The 23,573-nt window shown below is 43.4% G+C and overlaps 1 protein-coding gene across 2 annotated transcripts in view; it reads left to right on the top strand.

Moving 5' to 3' along the window:
• NCOA6 (nuclear receptor coactivator 6) overlaps positions 1-22,780 on the top strand; it is a 1,612,994-nt gene extending 1,590,214 nt beyond the window's left edge. For both annotated transcript variants that reach the window (XM_069652283.1, XM_069652285.1), the window contains one exon: positions 21,857-22,780. In XM_069652283.1, the coding sequence (XP_069508384.1) occupies positions 21,857-21,903 (47 nt within the window). In that variant the 3' untranslated portion in view covers positions 21,904-22,780. The remainder of the gene's footprint in view (positions 1-21,856) is intronic.
• The last annotated feature ends 793 nt before the right edge of the window (positions 22,781-23,573 follow it).

Consider the following 23,573-nt stretch of genomic DNA (forward strand, 5'->3'; position numbering starts at 1 on the left):
TCTGAGGAGTGTTCTTATTTCAAAATTCCTTTAATTTCTCAGTTTCTGAAAGGGCTCACTAATTTTTTCCCTCCGTCACTTTTCCAGGTGCCCGGTTGGGATTTGAACCTTGTTCTAAAGTTTCTAATGGGTGCCCCATTTGAGCCTTTACATTCTTGTCCTTTGAGACTGTTAACCCTTAAAACTGTATTTTTAGTTGCGGTCACTTCTGCTCGCAGAGTGAGTGAGTTGCAGGCACTTTCAGTTAAGCCACCCTTCACTTTGTTTCATAAGGGCAGGGTTGTCCTTAGAGTTCGTCCTTCCTTTCTTCCGAAAGTGGTGTCAGAATTTCATTTAAGCCAGAAGGTCATTCTTCCGGCATTTTATCCTCCTCCGCATCCTGGTAAGGAAGAGGAGAGGCTCCATAGGTTGGATCCTAGGAGACCTTTAAGTTTCTACATTTCACGCATGTCCCGGGTCAGAGTGGATGATCGGCTCTTTATAGGTTACGCTGGAAGGCGTTTGGGACAAGCTGTTACTAAGCAGACTTTGTCTAGATGGATTATCTTGGCAATTTCTGAATGTTACCGCTTGGCGGGTATGGACACTCCGGTAGTATTACGGGCCCATTCTACTAGGGGTTATGGCTGCCTCTACTGCCCTGCAGAGGGGTGTTCCTATTCGTAACATCTGTGAAGCAGCCACTTGGGCTTCGGTCCATACTTTTGTATGACACTACTCCCTAGATTCTATCCATGGGCAGGATCTGGCCTTTGGCAAGGCGGCCCTTTACTCTGCAATTTGATTGGGCATTCTAAATTTCTTTATTCTAAATTCTTTTTCCCTCCTCCATACGTTGGTAATGCTTGGGACTCTGTCATAGATATGGAATTCGTCGGAGGACCCAATCCCCCTCGAAGAACAAGTTACTCTCTTACCTGGTAACGTTCTTTCGATGGGATGGTCCGACGACGTATTCCATATCTATGACAGTAATCACCACAGCTGTGCTTCTTCGGAAAATCTTTCTGCGTCGTTACCAGGTAAGAGAGTAACTTGTTCTTCTCAACCATCCTACCTCTACTCTCCAACCTCTTCAACTTATCCAGAACAGAACTGCAAGATTTATCCTTGGCCTCAAGCCCAGGGACCGCATCTCTCAGGTACTGAAATCTCTCCACTGGCTTGCTGCAGCTGCAAGGAACAAGTTCCAGACCCTCTGCATAGTCCACAAGGCTTTCTGGGGCCTGGGCCCTTACTATCTACAATGCTCTCTTCCCAAATACTCTCCTTCTAGAGCTCTTCACTCAGCCTCCTCCAACTCTCTACGGGTGAGCCGTTTCTCCAAACAGAGATTTGGGCGTAGATCCTTATCCGCTGCAGGTGCCTCCCTCTGGAACAGCTTCCATACCGCTCATCATCTGGAGCGGGACCTTCTCAAGTTCTGGAAACTCCTCAAGACTTCCTTCTCTTTCCCTCTCCCCTTCTAACCCCACTCTTTCCGCTTGTTTCCCTCCCTCCCCGCCAGTCCTGCACTTGCCTCCGGGCCTCTGCACTGTACCTGGCACTACTGCAATATGCCCCATGATCGGGGCAACCACTCTGCCGGACTGGGCCACTTGGCCCCCTCCACTTCCCTTGCACTTCCTGTTCTGCACACTTACTCAACCTTGAATGCTCTAGGCCGAGCAAGTCTGTCCAATCCTCCCTCTTGTCCCTCCCCCCCCCCCCCTAGTTTTGGTCATGCTTGAAATACTCATGCATAGGCGCATTGGATGACCAACCATCAACTAATCTGGATTGTTCGCCAGACCGGTACTGTAGTTCATGAACTGTATGTTCCCTTCCCTCTTCCCGCCCCAGCCCCCTTTTTATATTTTCTCTTTTGTCAAGCACTTCACTAGTAGATATGCCTCTGTGCTTTACATTCATTTACAACACCACAGTACATTCTTGGTTGGTGGTGCGGGACGTGCGTTAAGGAATTGTATATATATATGTGTGTGTGTATATATGTGTGTGTATATATATATATATATATATATATATACATATACATATATAATTTCAAAGGCTGGTTAGGCTACTATTGAAAGTAGTCATACTTTTTGTCTGATTCACTGAAATGTTCACACATTTCAATGATCCTCAAAGGCACGTTTGCACTTTCAACCATTTTAGTTAGGCTAATTTTCCTGGATAGAGGGATATAATATAGATCGTTTTTCATTGGTTCATGGATCATAGGGAGACGTAAGCTCACCGTAGGGACGGTGAACACAGTTTAGTTCTCATTCTCAGCGCAGCTCTGTGTTATGGTATGTTTTTTAAGTTTGGCGTAGGTGTTTTGAGTATTTCGTTAGCCTTGTTTATTTGGACCTTTGTTTTTTATTTTTTTATTTCTCATTTCCTAATTTCCTTTTTTTTAATTTTTTTTAAAATTAATAATGTTTTAGTTTACAAAAAACTTTTCACACCATCAAAGAATATGACATACAAAATAAAACGTATCACAAAGCAAAAAGACACAAATTGACACGAAAAATACAAAATTTCAATCATTCGAAGCTAAAATCATTCCCGACATGAATCACTAAACAAAACTTTTAGCGTCTGTTCAAACTAACAACAATTCATTGCAAGGAAAGTGTCTCCAAGTCACGACGTGTAAATCAAGGACAAAGTGTCATGTCAATATACATGCATCTTTAACAACTCATAACCAAATCTGTTTGATTGCTTGTATTAAACATGACAAAACATCAATTTCAGTCAGCTAAAACACAATTCATTCTGTGTAGTAATTCATTTTCAATTTTAAAAAGTAACCGTCCCAAAGCACACATAAATGATTTGTAAGGATTGTTCATACATTTGACCCATAATAGTTCCCGTGATGTCTCCGTATTCATCACATTCTTAACCCCAAAAAAGCAATTCTATCGTTCTCAAAGTGGTTACAATAAAGGAGCAAATGCTTGATGGATTCTTTTTGTGAAGTTACATTGCAAAAGCGACATCCCTCTAAGTTAAAGGAAAGTCAATGACTAATACGTTTTACAATGTAACTGACTCATGCAAAACCGCATGTATATATCACATATTTTTGCATCTGGAAAGCACTCAACATACATTAATCTTGGTAACCTTTTTTGCGTGTGTAATTCAAATTCCTGGTAAGACAAGTAAGAACCAATTTTTTCTTGGGAATCAACCCAATCCATCTGATATAACTTTTTTTTGGAGTACCCCACACATGGGATCCATTCTTCTTTAGTGATGTTAATGCGTTCTAACGCATGATCCATTCTTTTTTTTAACAAAGTAACTGATTGTGGATTCTGTGTGAGCAGCATCCTAGAGAATTCTACGTAAATGGAATTTTGTGGGGGGGATCCAACATTTTAGCATATGAATCCAGTTGACGCTATAAGAATCGAGCTGATATACTCGAAAGACCAAGTTCTATGTGTATGCAAGCATTTGGCACAGAGTTAGCCAACCCCAAAATTTGATTCCATAAGCGAGCTTGAAGGGGGTTAAGAATACAGTCAATATCATGAAGACATGATTCTAGATTATATAGGAGTACCGCTACGTTCGTTAACAGATGAAATGGAATCGCAGGACCTAAAGAGAATTTGCAGTATTTTTGAAAAACTATCCTTAATTGAGAAATCAAGGGTTGCATTTTTACTACTAAAGAATTGTGCCAATGTTTTTTGGAGAAATTTCCTTTTTGATTTTTGTAAGTTGGCTCTCATAGGTCAAATAAGGCAGTGCATGGTAATTTGACAAGACTTTCTGTGTGTGGTGACTTGGAACATAAATAGATTAAATTAATAACCCCTTTAAAGGAAAGAAAGTTCTAACACACTTGAGGCATCTCAGGGCAGATATCCTTCTACAAGAGACTCATTCGTCACATGACGAGGCCATTAAGTTTGAGAAATGTTGGGCTGGACAGATGTTTCATTCAGCTTACGGTTCAAGCTAAAGAGGGGTGTCGACCTTGTTTAAAAAAATAATTCGAGGCAAGATCATTCATTCTAAAACGGATAAGGTGGGTCGCTGGTTGATAATCACACTTCAGATTCAAGACTTGGAATTCATTATTTGTAATGTTTATGCTCCCAATATAAACAGTGGTGTTTTTTATGGTTTAGGCTGTTGCTTACTGGATGCGGGTAGAAAAAATGTGATGGTATGTTGGGACTTTAACCTGGTGGTTGACCCGAGTTTGGATAGGAGCAGCCAAATGGGTAGGCATGGCAGGAAAAAGGACAGGGACGCTCTCCACTTACTAATGAAATATTTTGGTCCATCCGATATGTGGAGATTACAACACCCTACTGGGAGGGAATGTACCTTTCACTCGGGCACCCATAATATTTACTCTTGCATTGACAACGTGTTGACATCTGGTGTGGTAACTCAAAATACAGTAAGTTGTGAAATCGAGGCCATCGTTATTTCTGACCATACTCCCATCAAATTAGATCTTTCTCTCAGCTATACTTTGAATAATTTGAGGGTTTGGAGGTTAAATACCATGATTTTGAAAGAGGATGGCTTAAAAAGTAAGTTGATAGACAAGGGAGAGGGATATATTAAAACAAACTTGAATGGCGAGGTGGGGATTGACACTGCATGGGAAGCCTTTAAATGTGTGAAATTATCTGGTATTGGAAAGAAAAAAGGAGATGAGGAGGCAGAAAAATTTAAAATATTTATTAAAAAGTTGAAAAAAGACCTAATGTGTGAATATGATGCAGAGAAATCTGCAAAGCTGATGAAAATTAAATACGACTTGAACAAGAATCTTAGTGACAAGGCAGAGTTCACACTTTTTAGGTCACATTGTAAATACTATGAGGGGGGAGAAGTGTAGTAGGTTATTGGCTCACAGGTTAAGGGAAGCAAAGAGATCAATAGATGCCATTAAAGGTAATCGAGGTGTGACCAGAGATCCTAATGAAATAAATAAAACCTTTAAACGCTTCTACGAGGATTTATACAGTGATCCCTTTCATATGGACGCGGATCGATTGAACCAGTTTTTCGATTCCCTACAGATTAAGCAATTGTCATTTTGAGATTTCTCTTGATGAGGTGAGGAAAGCAATCTGGAGTTTGTGCTTGGGGAAGTGTCCGGGTCCTGACGGGCTTCCAATTGAATTCTACTGTGTGATGCCAGAAAATGTATTAACACTAATGAGAGACATGTTCATAATCAGTAAACTAAAAGGAATACTACCTCCGACTCTGAAGCATGCTACTATATCTCTTCTGCATAAATAGGGTCGACCTGAACTCTATCCAAGTAGCTATAGACCAATCAGCCTAATAAATTGCTATTGTAAAATATTATCAAAGATCTTGGCCAACAGGCTGGAGAAAATACTCCCTAGGATAATTCCACCAGATCAGGCTGGTTTCATCAAAGGTTCATCAAAGGTGGAGTCTCGGCCTCGAATATGAGGAAGTTGCTGCTCACCCTGGAGGAATGTCATAAGCTGCAATTGGACTCAGTAGCCTTGTCTCTTGATGCCGAAAAGGCATTTGACTGTGTGAAATGGGACTTCTTGTTGGATACTATGGAGAGAATTAATTTTGGCCTTGAATTTTTGAGTTGGGTCAAAGTGCTCTACAAAGAAACAACTGCTGAGATCAACGCAAACAGAGTTATAACTGGAAAATTCAATTTGCAAGGGGGACAAGGCAGGGTTGCCCTTTGTCTCCTTTGCTCTTTGTGATCTTGATATAGCCTTTGGCAGAAGCCATCAGATAAAATGCAAGAATTGTGGGAATCAAGTACAATGGTATATGCCAAAAGCTGTGGCTTTACGCAGATGATTTGCTGCTGGTCGTCCAGGAACCTGCTTCTTCCATTTCAGAGTTGATGAATTTGATCGAAGAATTCAGTCTTGTATCAAATTATAAAGTCAACTGGTCTAAATCAGAAGCTCTACCGTGTTCACACTTGACAAATAGTATGTTGCTGAAGAACTTGGGCTTCAGATGGTGTCCGACAAAAATGAAATATCTATGTATATTGATCACTGTGAATTTGAGAGACATGATAAACCTGAATTTAGATATGGTGATACAAAAGATCAAATCGGAAGTGGATCGTTGGTATGAGCTCAATATGTCCATTGGTGGTAAGTTAAATGGTATTGGCTCCAAAATTGAACTATGTTTTAAGCATGATTCCCCTTCATGTTACTAAACACACATGGAGAAATATAGATAGCATCCTACAAACCTTTTTTTTGGAATTAAAAAAAACCAAGATGAAAAATTTGGAAACTGCAATCTGACAGAGGAGGGTTGAATATTCTGAATTTCGAACAATATCATCTGGCATATTCTTTACGACATGTTGTGCCATTCATAACTGATGTGGAAGAGGATTGGGCCAAGGAGGAGGCTAGGGGTGCGGGCCCATTAGATATTGGGCACTTCTTTCCACCACCACAACTGAGCGGGGTGCCCATTCTATTTTAACAAACTTTCTAAGGTCCACTTGGAGAGCATATAAAATAACAGCAAAATTAAGCCCTGGTAAGACCGATGCTTCATCCGTTTGGATGAACCCGGATATCAAGGCAGACGACAAAGTCTTGTTCTGGCCCGCATTGTTCTCTGCTGGTATCAGAAAAATTGGAGACCTCTTTATAGGAGCGAGATGGAAAACGTTTTGTGAATTGAAACTTGAATATGAGTCAACAGCCTGTACATATGGAGAGTACAGGAAGTTGAAGAGAGCAGTAAACTTACCTTCTTTGGTCAAATCCGAGTTAATGTCTGTTGTCAAGAAAATTGGCGACAGTGATCATTCAGCATCCAATATGTACAATTTGCTGAGCAGTTTTACGAAAGGGAATGGAAAGATCCTGGATGACTGGTCTAGCTGCCTGAGGGAGGAGATGATGCCAGATAGGTGGAGTGATCTTTGTAGAAATATCAAAAGAATGTCCCTGAATCTAGGAGTAAGGTCCTGTCAAGTCATGATCATGAATAGTGTTTTGGACAACGGTCAGGATGAAGGAATGGAAATTAACAACATCCGACAGTTGCTGGGGATGTGGTCACGTCCGTGGCACGTTGTAACGTATGTTATGGGAATGCCATAAGGTGAAGAATTTCTGGACTGAGATTGCCGCCACAATGAACAAAGTGCTCAAGGAAAATATAGACTTTGATTTCGAGACTTGAATCTTGGGAGAAACCACCCTGATGGAATCTTTGAATCAACATCAGACCACTTGGATTTTAAAAGGGGCCATGGTGGCGAAGAAGTAAATTCTTCGTAATTGGAAATCTACTGGTTTTCTGACAAAAAACAATTGGCTGGAGGAGATGTTTCATACATGCAATGTTGAAAGTGTGATCTTTCTCAGTGCAGAAGAAGAGGCCTATTTTTGATAAGATCTGGAAGGCCTTCCTGGATGTGGACTTGGCCTAATCTCGCATTCAGTGTCGTGAAGGTCCATACAAGGATAAGTAGACCTTTACGTTTCATTTTAACTGTTAAAGATCAGTAATGTTAATGCACATGTAATATGAGTTCGAGGGGATTGGGTCCTCCGACGTATTCCATATCTATGACATGTAATCACCACAGCTGTGCTGCTTCGGAAACTTTTTTCGGCGTCTGCGTCCTGCGTCGATGATGTCGATGCGCCGTCGTCGAGGACCTCCTCCGACGTCCGTCATCCGATGTGATAAGTAGGACGCACGACGCCCATAGCCTCAGTTCCGTTTTTTCCGCGAACGTGTTGCTTCGTGTTTCTCGGTTCTACGCCTCGACTCTTTGGAGTTCTGTTCTTCCCGGTTCTTCGAACCTGTTCGTTTTGTGGAAATCCTTCGAAGATGTCTTCTACTTCGTCTTCAACCCCGCGTCCGGGGTTCAAGAAGTGCGGGGAGTGTGGGTCCAAGATGTCGGTGACGGACTCGCACGACGCCTGCCTCTGGTGCCTCGGGGAGGCCCACGACACGGATGACTGTATCGACTGCCAGTCGCTCACGTCCAAAGCCTTACGCGAACGTAAGAAGAAGTTGTCGGTAGGTCGGGTGTCCAAGCCCCGGAAGTCGAAGTCTGCGGGGCTTTCGACGGATGATTCGAGGGGTGACTCTCCACGTCATCGTCGGAAGTCTCGTGGGTCTCCTTCTAGGAGTCGGTCTCGCCACTCCTCAGCCTCTTCGAGGCATTCTCGGAAGCGCCGACACCGGTCGTCTTCCAGGTCCTCTTCCGAGAACTCTGCCCGGCACGTCGGTTACCCCACCAGCCGTGCGACGCCGGAGGAATGGGCTTCCTTCGGGAAGAAAATGCTGGCGATTCTTGAGTCGCAGGGTACTAAGCCGTCCGCGCCCCCGAGTGGGGTCGGCCGTGAGAGGTCGAGAGACACCGCTCGCAAGAGTGGTCGGCACGAGTCACGGGAGAGGTCCCGTTCGGACAAGGAGGCTTGTTCTCGCCGTACCCGTTCCAGGTCCCGGTCCTCGACGCGTTCGAGACCGTGTGCACCTGTGAGGTCTTCGAGGAAGACATCGACGTCTGAGGCGTCGACAGGCTTTCTCGAGGCTCCGGCTCCGAGGAAGTCATCGAAGCCGTCGACGCTCAGGTCGTCGAGGAACACGCTCGGGGCTCCGGCTTCGAGGGCTGTGTCGACGCCGCCGATGCTGGAGGCGCTGCATCTGACGTCGACGCCGATTTCCTCGACGCCGATCCTCTCGGCGCCGAGGCCGGTTTTCTCGACGTCTGCGCCGATTCGCTCGACGCCATCGACGCCTTTCGTGTCGGAGGTACCCCGTGTCGCGGGAGAACCCCCTAGGAAGGCTCTGGTTAAGAGCAAGCACTCTAGGGTGCCTTCTTTTCGCCACCTGGAGTATATTTCAGAGGCGGATGAGGATTCTGATGGCCTGGTTCCTAGTCAGGTGCCAGATGAAATTGTCTCGGGCCATAGTCTGTTTGACGATTTGAGGCAGTCACTGCATGATGCCAGTGGACTGGACACCTCTCCGGAGGTGGAGTTTTGTAGGCCTGAGCCTGGCTCTCATGCCGATTCCTCGTACCGGCGCCTTATGGCTAGGGTTTCTGAGTACTTGGGATGGTCTGCTCCCCCAGGGGAGTTTGTGCAGGATGATCTGACGGACATCCTTGATGTTGGTCCCCCAACTGACCCGGTACTGCCGTTCCATATGGCTTTACAGAGAAGGGTGGCAGCGGCTTGGACTGCTCCGGAGAGTCTCCCGGCGGTGGGCAGATCCTTGTCGCGAAAATACCGTCCAGCCAGTAGCGACCCCTGCTACTTGACCAGGCACCCCACTCCGGAGAGTTTGGTGGTGCAGGCGGCCCCGGCAAAGCAGGCGTCGTACCCTACCATCCCTCCTGATAGGGACGACAAACGTTTTGATGGTTGGGCGAAGAAAGTGTTTTCTTCTGGTGGTATGGCGCTTCAGGCGGCCAACTCCATTTGTGCCTTGTCTCGTTTGACGCACACTCTGTGGAACTGTGTTGCGTTAGCGGCTGAACATATTCCCGAAGGGGACGAACGGGATGGTTTCCTTGCTATGGTCCAGGATGGCAAGGATGCCATGTGCGAGTCCGTTCAGTCGGGTTTGGACTTAGCTGAATGCGTCAGTAGGTCCATGGCGGCGAGCACCGTGATACGCAGGTTTGCGTGGTTGCGGAAGTCAGGGTTTGCTCCTGGTGTGCAGTCCCGGCTCCTCAACATGCCCTTTGACGGTGAACACCTTTTTGGCAGCAAGGCTGACGAGAGTCTTGAGAGGTTGCAGACCTCAAAAGCTGCAGCGAAGTCGTTGGGCGCTGCAGTTCGCCAACCTCCGCCTTTTCGTCCTAGGGGACAGCAGTGGAGGGGTGGTTCCTTTCGCTATTACTCGTCGCAGGGGTACCAGAGGTGGACGACAGGGTACCCGTGGTGCCAAGGCCGCTCGGGCAGTTGCCTCTTTGCCCTTAGGTAACGCCGCAGCCGCTCCCACTCAGTCATGAGGCCATGTCCCATGGTTCGCCGGTTGGGGGAAGGCTGGCGCAGCATCTTGTAGAGTGGCAAGCCATTACTTCAGATGTGTGGGTTCTGGAGTTCATAACCCACGGCTACTGTCTTCCCTTTCGGCACAGGCCTCGCGACAATCCACCGGGGAACCTCTCTTTGCAGAGTCCGGATCCGCTCCTTGCGCAGGAAAGTCAAGCCCTGCTGGAGAAAGGCGCCATAGAACTGGTGCCTGTAGCGGAGAGGAACAAGGGATGGTATTCCCCTTATTTTTTGATTTCCAAGAAAGACGGGGGATTGAGACCCATCATGGACTTGCGCGGTTTGAACAAACTCCTCAGGAAGGACAAGTTCAAGATGGTTACTCTCTCTCAAGTCCTCCAGGCCCTTCAGCTTCAGGACTGGTTGGTGTCACTCGACCTCAAGGATGCTTACTTCCATGTGCCGATCCATCCCAAGCACAAGAAGTACCTGAGGTTCGCGGTTGGCGACTCGCACTTTCAGTTTCGGGTCCTGCCGTTCGGATTGACCTCCGCGAGGGTTTTCACCAAGCTCATGGTGGTGGTGGCAGCGCATCTCAGGCAAGGGGGGATTCACGTCTACCCCTACCTGGACGATTGGTTGATCAGGGGGAGCTCTCCCGAGCAAGTCCTGGATCATCTATCCGTCACCTGCCACTCCCTTCACAGGCTGGGCTTCTCCCTCAATTTAAAGAAGTCCCATTTGACGCCAACACAGCGGCTCCAGTACATCGGAGCAGTGCTCGACACTTCCCTGGGGCAGTGTTTTCCTCCCCAGGTGAGGGCTCTTCACATTCAGCAGATGGTGCACAAGTTTCAGCATGCCCAGACGCTCCCAGCGTTCGAGTTCTTGAGGTTGCTCGGCCTCATGGCATCCTGCATTCTTCTGGTGCCAGAGGCTCGCCTGCGGATGAGATCTTTGCAGTGGGCACTCAAGACGCAATGGTCGCAGTCCTCCGGCAGGATGTCGGACTCGGTTCAGGTGCCGCCCTCGGTCGCCCGGGACCTTCTGTGGATCTTCTGTGGTGGGCCGTCGAAGGCAACTTGATGAAGGGGGCTCCATTTTGGCTACCCTGGCCGGAGGTGACGATCGTGACGGATGCATCCCTCACGGGATGGGGAGCTCATGCCAACGGGCTGACATTCAGCGGTCGTTGGTCTCCGTCGGAGTCCAGACTCCATATCAATCTGTTGGAGCTGAGGGCCGTCAGGCTAGCCCTGAAGACTTTTCTGCCGACTGTGCGAGGAAAGAATGTCCTGATCCTGACGGACAACACAGTGGCCATGCACTACCTCAACAAAAGGGGGGGCAGGGTCACTTCCTCTGTGCAGGGAGGCGATGCAGCTCGAGTTCTGGGCCATCCAGCAGGAAGTTTCGATCTCGGCAGTTCATCTGGCCGGAGACGAAAACGTGACGGCGGACGCTCTGAGCAGGCAGAGCGCGATCTCTCACGAGTTGGAGTTGGCTCAGGAGATTCTCCTGGAGATCTTCGCCCTTTGGGGGACCCCTCAAGTGGATCTCTTCGCCTCCAGTGTCAACCGGAAGTGCGAAAGGTTTTGCTCTCGGGAATTTCCTCCAAAAGGAGCCTTAGGAGACGCGTTCGTGGTGGAGTGGTCATTCCCGCTGCTGTACGCGTTTCCTCCAGTCCCCGTCATCCCACAAGTGCTGCGGAGGTTACCGAAGTTCGGTTCCCGGATGATCCTCATTGCTCCGGCGTGGGCTCGGAGGACGTGGTACCCGGACCTTCTCGACTTGTCCATCTGCCCTCCACGTCGTCTTCCCTACCGAGACGATCTGCTCTCACGGGAGGGGGGTCAGGTTCTCCATCCAGAGGTCAGATCCCTCAACCTTCACGCTTGGCTTCTGAAAGGTTGAGGTATAAGGATTGGGACCTCCCTGAAGACGTGATGGAGGTGTTGCTTTCGGCCCGTAGGCCGGCAACAAAGTCTCTGTACCGTTGCCGTTGGCGTAAGTTCTGCGACTGGTGCAGTGTTCAGAATGTGGATCCTTTTGCATGTGACATCCCCATGGTTCTGTCCTTTTTGCTTTCTTTGGCCCACAGGGGCTTGCAAGTGGGTACCGTTAAAGGTTACCTGGCGGCGCTGTCCATCTTTAAGCGCTCGTCTGAAGAGTGTTCTTACTTTAAAATCCCTTTAATTTCGCAGTTTCTGAAAGGGCTCACTAATGTGTTCCCTCCGTCACCTTTCCTGGTGCCCGGTTGGGATTTAAACCTTGTTCTTAAGTTTCTTATGGGTGCTCCGTTTGAGCCTTTACATTCTTGCCCTTTGAGGCTGTTAACTCTGAAAACTGTGTTTTTAGTTGCGGTTACTTCCGCTCGCAGAGTGAGTGAGTTAAGGGCACTTTCAGTTAAGCCACCCTTCACTGTATTTCACAAGGACAGGGTTGTCCTTCGAGTTCGTCCTTTTCTTCCCAAGGTAGTGTCGGAATTTCATTTGGCCCAGAAGGTTGTTCTTCCGGCATTCTATCCTCCTCCGCATCCTGGTAAGGAAGAGGAGAGGCTCCATAGGCTTGATCCTAGGAGAGCTTTAAGCTTTTATGTTTCACGCATGTCCCGGGTCAGAGTGGACGATCAACTCTTTATTGGTTACGCTGGAAAGCGTTTGGGGCAAGCTGTGACGAAACAGACTGTCTCGCTGGATTATTTTAGCCATCTCGGAGTGTTACCGCTTGGCGGGTAAGGACCCACCGGCTGGCTTGCGGGCCCATTCTACCAGGGGTGTGGCTGCATCTACTGCCCTGCAGAGGGGTGTTCCTATTCGCAACATCTGTGATGCAGCCACCTGGGCTTCAGTACATACATTTGTACGTCACTATTCCCTCGATTCCATCCGAGGGCAGGATCTGGCCTTTGGCAAGGCGGTCCTTTGCGCTGCTATTTGATTGGCTATTCTAAATTTTGATTCTAAATTCTTTCCCTCCTCCTTGCTCTGGTACTGCTTTGGGAGTCTGTCATAGATATGGAATACGTCGGAGGACCCAATCCCCTCGAAGAACAAGTTACTTTCTTAGCTGGTAACGTTCTTTCGATGGGATGGTCCGACGACGTATTCCATATCGCTCCCGCCCTGCCTTCCCCGCTGCAGAATTTCTTTTGCGATTGCAGCTTACGTTCCGCAAGGCTTTGTGTCTGACTGGCAGTTGACTCTTGTCACACATTCTGGGGGAAAAAACTACAACTGAGGCTATGGGCGTCGTGCGTCCTACTTATCACATCAGATGACGTCGGACGTCGGAGGAGGTCCTCGACGACGGCTCATCGACGCAGACGCCGAAAAAAGTTTCCGAAGCAGCACAGCTGTGGTGATTACATGTCATAGATATGGAATACGTCGTCGGACCATCCCATCGAAAGAACGTTACCAGGTAAGAAAGTAACTTGTTCTTTTTAATTATAGGATAGAATGTGCCTTGTAGAAGGAATCTGGAATTCATTTGTTTGCCTCAAGATGTTTTTTTTCTATTCATTGTGACCTTGGTTGGTGGTGTTATGGGGTTTTCCTTGGTTTCTTTTTCTTCCCCTTCCCACTTTATGGTTGATGTATATATGTATAGAATGTTTTATCTTTGATATGCTTTTGTATTTTGTTCAAAGGTTAATAAATTGGTTAAAAAAAAGACTTAACACACAGGACATCAATGTCATTGATGGCATCACATATCTGGGCCACTTGTTTTTGTTCACTGACAAATCTGTCAGGTGGTTTTGTTCACTGACAGTCGGAATATAAAAATTGAAAATGTGTTATACATCTAGACATTGACCATCTTGTATGTTCTTAAAGTACTTTCCTTAGGGTTTGGGCTCATCTAATTGTGCACATATATGGGGCAATAAGCAGGCCTCAAACACACAATTCATTTGTACACATGATGATGAACCTTAATCTTATTGCCATTTTATGGTGATGTTGTTTCTTCTTTACTTTAGTTTCCATATGTGTCTGATGTGTATGCATTGTGGGTCTTCTTATGTATTGTTTGTGCTAACACAAGTATGTAGTATGTCTTGAATTATTAGCTATTTATTCCATGTTTAACATTACTTAAAACTCTGATAAATTACCATACATTCTTTTTTACTATCCACTATTACCAGATTAGAAATGGTATACTTCTATGGTGCATGCTGCAGCCTTTGCCTATGTGTGTGAATGATTAGGTTCCTGTATTAACAACAACACTCCGTTATAATGTTTTGGTTAGATGAGTACATTCTTTAATACATTATGTAATTTAGAATAGGTCTCCCGATCACTCATGCCCTCTTTTTACCAACATTATAAACACAACCCCTTGTTAGAGACGTGTTAGTCTTAGCAGTGCACGGTCGTGGCGCGAGTTATGGTTGCTTAACTTACCATAACTAGCTGATTTCTAAGGCTTTTCAGTTTTACTTGTAACCATAATGTCCCTTTAAAAATTGTGTGTGTGTGTGTGTGTGTGTGTGTGTGTGTGTGTGTTTGTGTGTGTAAAAATTACATGGCCGTGGTAACTGTGGTTAAGTTGCTAAACCCATAGGAAGAGCACTTTTTGGGAGGCTTATAACTTTGCTCCCCCTGGACGAATCCTCACCAAAGTTTGCAAAAGAAGTATATGGCCACTCTGAATTCTTTTGCAAAGTTTGGTCAAGGGTGGGCTAAGTTATAGGGGGGTCCCAAAATGTCTTTTTCCCATAGACTGAATGGAGAAAAAACTTATAATCTAGTAATTTCAGATAGTACAATAATGAATGCTACCTTATCAGAGGTTTGAGTAATATTAAACATGTAATAACTAGCTAACAACTCAAGACTTCCAACACTTGTGCTAGAACAAACAATACATCTGAAGAACCACAAAGCATACCAATCGGAGGCACATACAGGGAAACTAAAGTAAGGAAGAAAGAAAAAGCATCATCAGAAAATGTTAATAAAATTAAACTTTATCTTCATGTATACACATGAATTGTGTGTTTGAGGCCTGCTTATTTCCCCATGTATGTGCACCATGAGCTGAGACCAAACCCTAAGGAAAGTACTTTAAGAACATATGACAAGGTTAACGTCTAGATATATAGCACCTTTTCAATTTTAATATACTGACTGTCAGTGAACAAAACCACCTGGCCTATATATGTCAGTGAACAAAAACAAGTGGCCCAGATATGTGAAGTCATCAGTGATGTCATCAATGACATTTGTGATGTCATCTTTGATGTCCTGGGTGTTAGTCTTAGCAGTGCACGGTGGCGGCGTGAGTTATGGTTGCTTAGCTTACCATAACTGGAGAATTTCTGGGGGTTTCCGATTTTACTTGTAACCGTAACGTTCCTTTAACAAAGTTTTTTCATTGAATATTATAGGTTTTTATTAGTGCAACTTAACCATAATGTCCCTTTAACTAAGTGTTTTCATTGAATATATATTCAGACAGCCCGGTTGGGTTCTAAATGATTTTTAGAATTGCCACACACATTATGTGATTGGAATATCTCAAAGTGCTGATAGCAATGATTATTTACAGATAACCTCATGCTAATAAATGTGACAAGAGTTTAATGTTTGACATAAGTCATCAAATGCGGTATATGCTACTGGAGAAACCCTGTTTTTAAAGATATACATTTGGTATTTTATTTCATTTTTAGAATATAATATGCTATTATTGCACTTGTCACTTTAAACCTAAGAGTCAATACTGCTAACGCACTTAGCACGTTAGTCTTTACATAAAGTTATGCACTTGACACCTTATGCTTAGAAGGTAATATGTTGCTATTGCACATGTCACTTGAATGTGAAGAGCCAATACAGCTAAAGCACTAAGCACTTTAGAAAGTCAATTCATGTGACAAAAAATTCTAAATGGGTTCCAGATGATCTAGCATAACCGCAATAATCCGCACTATGCAGGGACCTTTGTTTCAAAATGCACATAGGAATGACATTTCATCACATATGGAGTCTGAAAAGTCACATTGCAAATGCACGAAACACCTAACATCAGGCATTAAAAGTGGTAGAGTACAAAAAACAACTGCAAACACATAGGGTTTCTATGGGAACCCACACCAGGCTAAGATGGCCGACACAGGACTTCATTGTCTGGGTAAAACTGGTCCTTTTTCTATTGTTATTCATACTCTCTCTCCGCCCCCTCCTCTCTACCCTCTCCCTCATGTTTTAAAACGGTTCCATGACAATGAGGCAAATTGTTGTGAGCAAACGGCGAGGAAGCCGCGAAACGCGTGAACGCCTCCGCACGATTAGTGCTGCACTTGGGAGGACCGATATATTGGTCTTTTTTCTATTTTGGAACGGATTTCCATGTTTTTAAATGTCACGTATTTTTCCCTGCAAAATGAATAAAGGAAGAAATTGAAGAACAACATTGGCGTGGACGCGAACTTTTTTCTAAACCTGGCTGGGCCATTAAGGAACTGTGGAGAGTGCAGCTCGAGCTCTCTACCTATAGGTAGAATTGACAATATATGCTAAGTCGATATGTTTACATAGAAATGCACTTGGACTTTATGTTGTAACTGTGGGCTATCCCACTCATCAGATCTTTTGCTATTGCACTTGCACTTTATGGCCCATTTATAGAAACATGTTTTAATTCCATGGTCGCACTTTCCTGATAGTGCTGCATTTATTTTATACTACTGCTATGTTAATATGTTTACATAATATTGCACTTGCACTTTGTTATAACTTTTTGACTACATGTTTTGGAAAGTGATGTTTTCATTTCCAAAACAGAAAAAACTATTGTTATGTATGCATCCATATCAATTGTCCTTTATTTTTTATCATGGGACTTATATTTCAGCATTATGCTTACCTCTTATTTTTGTGACATTTTAAACATGTTTCTTCAATTACTTTACTGTGCATTGTATTATACTGCTATATCTAAATGCTGATATCATTGTCCTGTTTTAGACTTTACTCCAGTCTAACATGGCTGCCCTGGTTTTTACAGCATAGTGGTTGATTTGTGGAAACAGGCAAAATGGAAGAGGGACTACTGTGCAATATGTATTGTGTTTTTCACTATGGTTCCCTAACGTGACCAAGCGCTCAGGGAAGCGCGAAACGCGTCGTTCAGGACCCATCCTTGGCGTCCTGCTTTGTTTGCTGTGTGTGCTTTTCTTTTTTTGCCCTTTTTTTTAACCAACATTAAAACTCGTGTCTTTACTTTGATTTGAGTTTGTCATTTTCGTTTGGGACCTGCAGTACCTCATGGTGGAGTGCGGTTTTCTTTCCTCTGCTGTGTTTTGTGATATATATATATATATATATATATATATATATATATATATACACACACACAACCCCCCCCTCCCCTCCTCGCACGTGGGCAGGATGGATGGGCGCATGTGATTCTAAGCAGATACAAGCTACAGAAAGATGATTACTGGTTATTAATATTTGTCTTCTGGAGCTTGTGAATCTGCTTGGAAAACATGCTTTGCATAGGCTAGCAAGCAGTATTTTGTGAAGGGATCGGAGTGATTAAATGTCTTAAACCGTCAACACTTCTTGCAGCTGATGCGTCTCAGAAAAGCTAAAGGCACGATCATCCACACATCTCGGAATGTAATGGAAGAAACCATTACATTGACCAACCCGAGGGTCTGACTTTGATTATGTATCTACACAATAATGTTGTGTGAGAAGTGTGTACTGAACTCCAAGTAGCTGCCTTGTAAATGGACTGCACAGGGACATTTGTGAGAATAGCAAGGGCTACTCCTGTACTTGTGGTTGGATGAATGAGCCCTCGGTGTAAATGGAAGTGTTTTGTTAGCTATGGAGTAGCACATTTGTATACATCTGACACTCCACCTGTAATTGTTGCCTTGGTGACCGCATCTCCTTTTCTCGCTGATGCCATGGACACAAACAACATTTTGTGTTTTTCATATATCTTTAGTTGCGTCAAGGCAATACATTAAATCCCTACGAACATCTACTGTATGTAGGGCTCTTTCTCCTTTACTCTGGGTTTGAAGAAAGCTGGTAATTCAATTGATTGGTTAAAACAGAATTTAGATGTGAGTTTTGGAGAAAACCTTGGATGTGTTCTTAAATGTATAGTTAAGAACGGTTCCAATACTGGTAGGGCTTGTAACTCGCTTATACTTCTTATTTACATAATAGCAATGAGGAAAGCCACTTTGTACGTCCATTCCTTAAGTGACATTTTGTGCATTGGTTCAAAAGATGGGCCCATCAGCTGTGAGAGTACTTTATTTAGATCCTGCCATAATGGGTGGTGAGACACTGGAGGGTACATACGTTTCACACACCCTGTAAAGGCTTTAACGAGTAGTATTCTCCACCATGTTTTGTGTTGGAATGTGGTATAGGCTGCTGAAGCGGCTAAGTGTACATTAAGTGAATTATAAACAAGACCTCAGTGTAATAAGTGCTTAAGGTATAGTACCAAAGCTGTTGCTGAGCAAGCTATCTGATTGAACTCATTTCTTTTACACCAAAAGACAAATCTCTTCCATTTGTTGAAGTGGCAGTGTCTGGTGTTTGGTTTTCTAGCTCTGTCAATAATATCCATACATACGTAATACTCTGCACCAACCACTAGATGGTGGCCTATGCACAGCTTGTGATTCTAAGCAGATACAAGCTACAGAAAGATGATTACTGGTAAGTAATATTGGTCATGCATATTATTTTCTTCCCACTTCTTTGTGCATCCCTGGCTCAAGAAGCGTTCAAAGGCTATTTAAACAAAAGTGCAGTGGTGGAGTTTGAAAAGAAACTTGCCGGTTACAAAGTAAAAGTTTAGCTGGAGAAGAATTCTGAAATATAGAAGACTAAGCTGAATTTGCCAATGAGCTAAGTTGCAATTCATCTAGCGGTCACCATCACCTTTGTCTCGGGAATAAAAGTATGCCCTGGTGCCATAACCACAGTGTAATACGAGGCTGCAGAGAATCTAAGAAACTGAGCATGTGCTTCCACAAGGGCAACTGTTGGTGGTTCAAAGAAATGACTAAACTAGACCAAAATGATGCTTCTTGCAGCGGTTTCAGCGTTCAGGAAATACCACATCTGCCTGCCCTTCGATTGTCTAATTGGTGCACCTCAAGTTTTTCCAATCTCATGACGTCTCCCTTGGTTTTCTACAGCATGCATGGCTTGCCTACCTGCATATCCAAAGCACTTTAAATTGCTGTGCACAGTTTTCTCTGGAGATGCAGCTCTTTAAGGTGCCTATTCGGGGGCTCATGATTACAAAGTTGCTTCTTCTATGTCCCTTTCTTTACCATGGTGTTCAATTATGTTATCGCAATAGACATTTCTTTTGTTTTCTTTCTTTGTCATTTCTGTGATTGACACCTTCATCACCTCAAACCCAATATAGCTGAATTCCTCATGTGGCAGTATTCTGGTAACCCGCCACTGAAACAGATCTCCTTGACCATATTTGTGGTGTTGAATATGTTTGTGTATTTGTGGTTCACAAACCATAAAATCATTGGGGCTTGGACAAGACAAGGCCTCTACAACAATGTTATGTGCAATTTAGCATGGTTGCTTTGTTCAGTTAGTGTAGTACATGCTAATGGTTTGATATCCAGTTAGTACTTTTGGTGGATGGAGGCATTAATCACGGTATTGCCGCACATTAGACATAAAAATCTGTTACCTCTGTATACGGCCTTGCCACCATATTCTAGATATAATTATATAAATAAACTCTAGCCATAGGATATTGGGGAGTATAACGGTAAAGCATGGCATTCAGGAGATGGCTGATCGTGTTTGCAAGGTCAGAATAGGAGAGTTTTCAGTTTCGCCCTGAATTGTCTTAAGCCGGTGGCATTTCTTATGTATCAGAGAATGGTCATTCCTAGGTTGGTGTTCCACTTCAGAGAAGTCTTTCCCCTGTGACTCTTGGATTTGGAAAAACACTTTCAAGTTGCCACTATCTTAGCACAGGCATGGTGTTGGGGCTGGGTAGTTTCCTTTTTTTCTGAAGTTAAAGGCATTCATGAGTTATGAACATGATCTTAATACACAGGTGATCTTGTAGTAGCGGGTAGATGCTTCCAGAAGGATATGATGCCTATTGCATTTTGAGAGCAGAATTTTGCTGAATTGATATTTCACTGTAGTCTCTTGATTCAGTTTCCAGGAAAGTTTTCTTAGAGGGGAATCAACCTTTGGATTTGTGGATGGGAATAAATGGTAGAATTTTACTCTAATTAGACTTGGCCACTGTGCTGATCTGGGGGTTTAGTCTGAGCTCCACATCCTTTAGGACTCCCAGGTCTCTCACCATAGTCTTAATGGGTACTGAAAAGTGGGGGTTGGGTGGAGTGGGACAATCTTTTCTACAAGAAGATTTTTGTTGTTGTTGGGCATGCTTTATCATTTTTAAGTACTCCAAACCCTCTGTTTCCGCTTCTAAACCGATGTGTCCGGTTGGTATGTTAGAAAATAACAAGTGGCTTAATTAGATCATGGCTTCCCATTACTTTTCACTAATTTGCATCTGCTCACCCTCAGACTTATGCTGGCCTTGAAGTTTTGGAGTCTCTCACGCGTTCTGAATGCAGTCAGATGTTCTACTTGGCAAGCAGTGTCCATGTTCATTTAAACAGGTTCATATAGTAGATAACTTTAGTTTCCAAGCCCCTTAAAATGTGTAAATTACAAATGTACATTTAGCATTATGATGACCCTAAGGTAAGCATCTCCCATATACACTTTGGCCTGTTTTTTTTCCACAATTACTGCTGCATTGCTAAGGAATAAAGAGTTATTGTTTGGAAATTGTATTCTGATCGGCCTTCCAAATATTACAGAACGTTAGCAGCCGGTACGCATGTGCCAGCAAATTAGACGGTCCGGAATGCAGACTGTACCCGTCTAATACAAGCCTTTGTTGGGAGCAGTCTGGCAGCTGCAAAATCTGACTCCCCGGGACACCTGTTTTCGTATTTTTGTTTTTTTACCACAAATGAAGACTTCACTTGCATTTTCTATAGTCTTGCTTTCCTGACACCCATGGACCATGAAAATAGAAATGGGTCTTTCTCAAGCTCCTTTTCCTTTTTAATAGTGGCTATGTTGGAGTGGTTTGTTGTTCTAATTCAACATTTTGGATTTCACATGCTGAGCATATTTTTTAGGGACCAAGAAGCCTTTTTTCTTTTCTAAAACCCAATATTTTCTCCATTAGCAACCAGAGGTTTTCCTGTTGTGCTAACAGCGATAAACAGCTGTAATAGAGAAGGAGTCTGCTGCAGCTCTCAGTCATACCTTGGGGCACTGAGCCTGCTGATCGTTCATTGCCTAGATATCAGCCTGCTTCAGGTGCAGGGGTTTAATAGACATTACATCTAAGGAATAAGTGTAAACATTTTGAATATTGGATCTGCATAGAGCAACTGGGAAACTCTGACTCCCAAATATATATACTGACCCACCTTTAAATAGCCTGCATATATTTTGCTCTGTCTGTAACTCGTTCCTATTGCCTACAGCCTGTATATATTTTGCTCTGTATGTATCCTGTAATCTTGTAACCTAAGCCTTGCATATTCTGTACTGCTGCGCCCGGCTACCCTTGGGTTTAGTGCGCATTATAAGTGAATAAAACAAACAAACAAAATGCTTTACAATTTTAAAATGGACATCCGTTTTCCACAAAGTGATCTACGATCGCGGGAAGAAAGATGTAAAACAATTGGCCATTTATTTGTATTTTTTTAGAGGTAGTGTTGATTTGAATACACCAGTTGCCCTTTGTTTTATTGAAGGTCCAATGTAATCCGTGAACTATGTTTTATCTTTCATTTGCAGAGACGGTTGCCAGCCCACTGCAGCCAAAGAGAAGGAAATTGAAGTAGAACACGAGCAAACTAAAGAATTGTAAATGTGTTTCAAATTTTAAGCAGCAACCTTTTGAGCCATGATATATATATCCTCTGTAATTAAGAATATTTTCTAAAAGTTATAGTCCCCCAAATCTTAAATGTGTTTTGTAATGTTGTTCTTATTAAGATTGGTATAGTAAATGAAGTTCGATGATTCTGAATATGATATATAAATGAATATATATATATATATATATATATATATATATATATATGTATGTATGTATGTGTATATATATGGTGTTTTTTTTCAGAAACCCCACTTTTGATAAATTGAAGAACCATGTCTCTTAAGCAGTTGTACAAATTGTGTATTGTGCTGTGCATTTAAAATACTGTATATGAATAGCTATAAACAATAGGGGTATCTCTGCTACCTGTTGTTTTTTGAAATGTAAATAGTTTTATTCCATAGTGTTGAGAAAATAGACCATTGTAAGGAATCTGAAATAAAGCTTTGCATGATGAGGCATTTGAAATACTATAAATGTTGTTCTCACCTAGGACTGAGCTGTTATTTTGCTACCTGACCGGTTTTCCCCAGCTTGAGATCATGTAGAGCTGTTCAAAATGTTCGTTATGGAGGCAGCATCCTAAAATATTTAGTTATTCTCCTTACCACCATATATATAAGCAGCCATGCAAAGGAATACCAGTTGTTTTGCCGGTCTGCTGTACATTCCTAAGAATGTCTTTTTAAAGACTCAAATTCACTAGTGTGTACATTTTGAATAGCCTAAAATGTTCTAATGGGGGTCTTTGCCAGATTCTTAGCTTTTATTACTTTTCCACTGTAAACTTGTTTTGGCTTTTTTGCCATATGTTTTAATAAACTGGTATATATTTTTCACTTTTTGTACCTGTTCATGTAAATAGGTACGTACGGTTTGCTGGCATTTTGAGTTTTGCCTTCTACTTCAAGGAGTATTTTGTGCTACCAAGATTTTTTAGTTCCGGTGGGTTTTGATGCTTACTGCTCATGATCATGAGTGATGGCCATAATAGTACACCAGTGCGTGTATGTAAATCTCTTTGAACAGTCTGGTTTGTGGATATTCTTGCTAGTCTCTGGAGCTGTTTCTGCCATAGAGGTTTCTGTCCTTAATGGACGGTACATAGCAGGGTTTCTCTCGTGTACTCATGTGCCTCGTGTACAATTAGCACATGTCAATGGAAAATCACACATGGTCTGAGTTGTTTTCCTGTCCCATCCCTTCAGTACAGTTTCAACTGGCGTTTGGTATGGTGCAGGCAACACTGGTGCAGATGATTTCATGGTCAGTTCAGATAAGTTATATCAAGAAGCTTGTTGCTAAGAATGTCAGCATCAAAATTACTTTTCTTTATGTTAAATAGTGCATTGGTGTAGGACTAAATATAATTTTGACAAACCCTGGCGTATATAGTATCTAAAAATCTAATCTGATTCAGGTGCCATTTTTATATGATGAAATTATTTGAAGATTTAAACATCAAGATGGACAATAACGGCTCGTGAGGCTTTTACAGACAATCGGCAGTATTGAGAATGTGCTAGTTATTATAAATGAACAATCTGACTTTGCTTGCACAGGAATAGAGGGGATTGGTGAGGGTGAACAGCTAACCAACCACGCGCCTCCTGTCTGCTTTACTTTATCTGT

Source organism: Ambystoma mexicanum, chromosome 3p, assembly GCF_040938575.1.
Source record: "Ambystoma mexicanum isolate Mex_15411 chromosome 3p, UKY_AmexF1_1, whole genome shotgun sequence".
NCBI lineage: Eukaryota > Metazoa > Chordata > Amphibia > Caudata > Ambystomatidae > Ambystoma > Ambystoma mexicanum.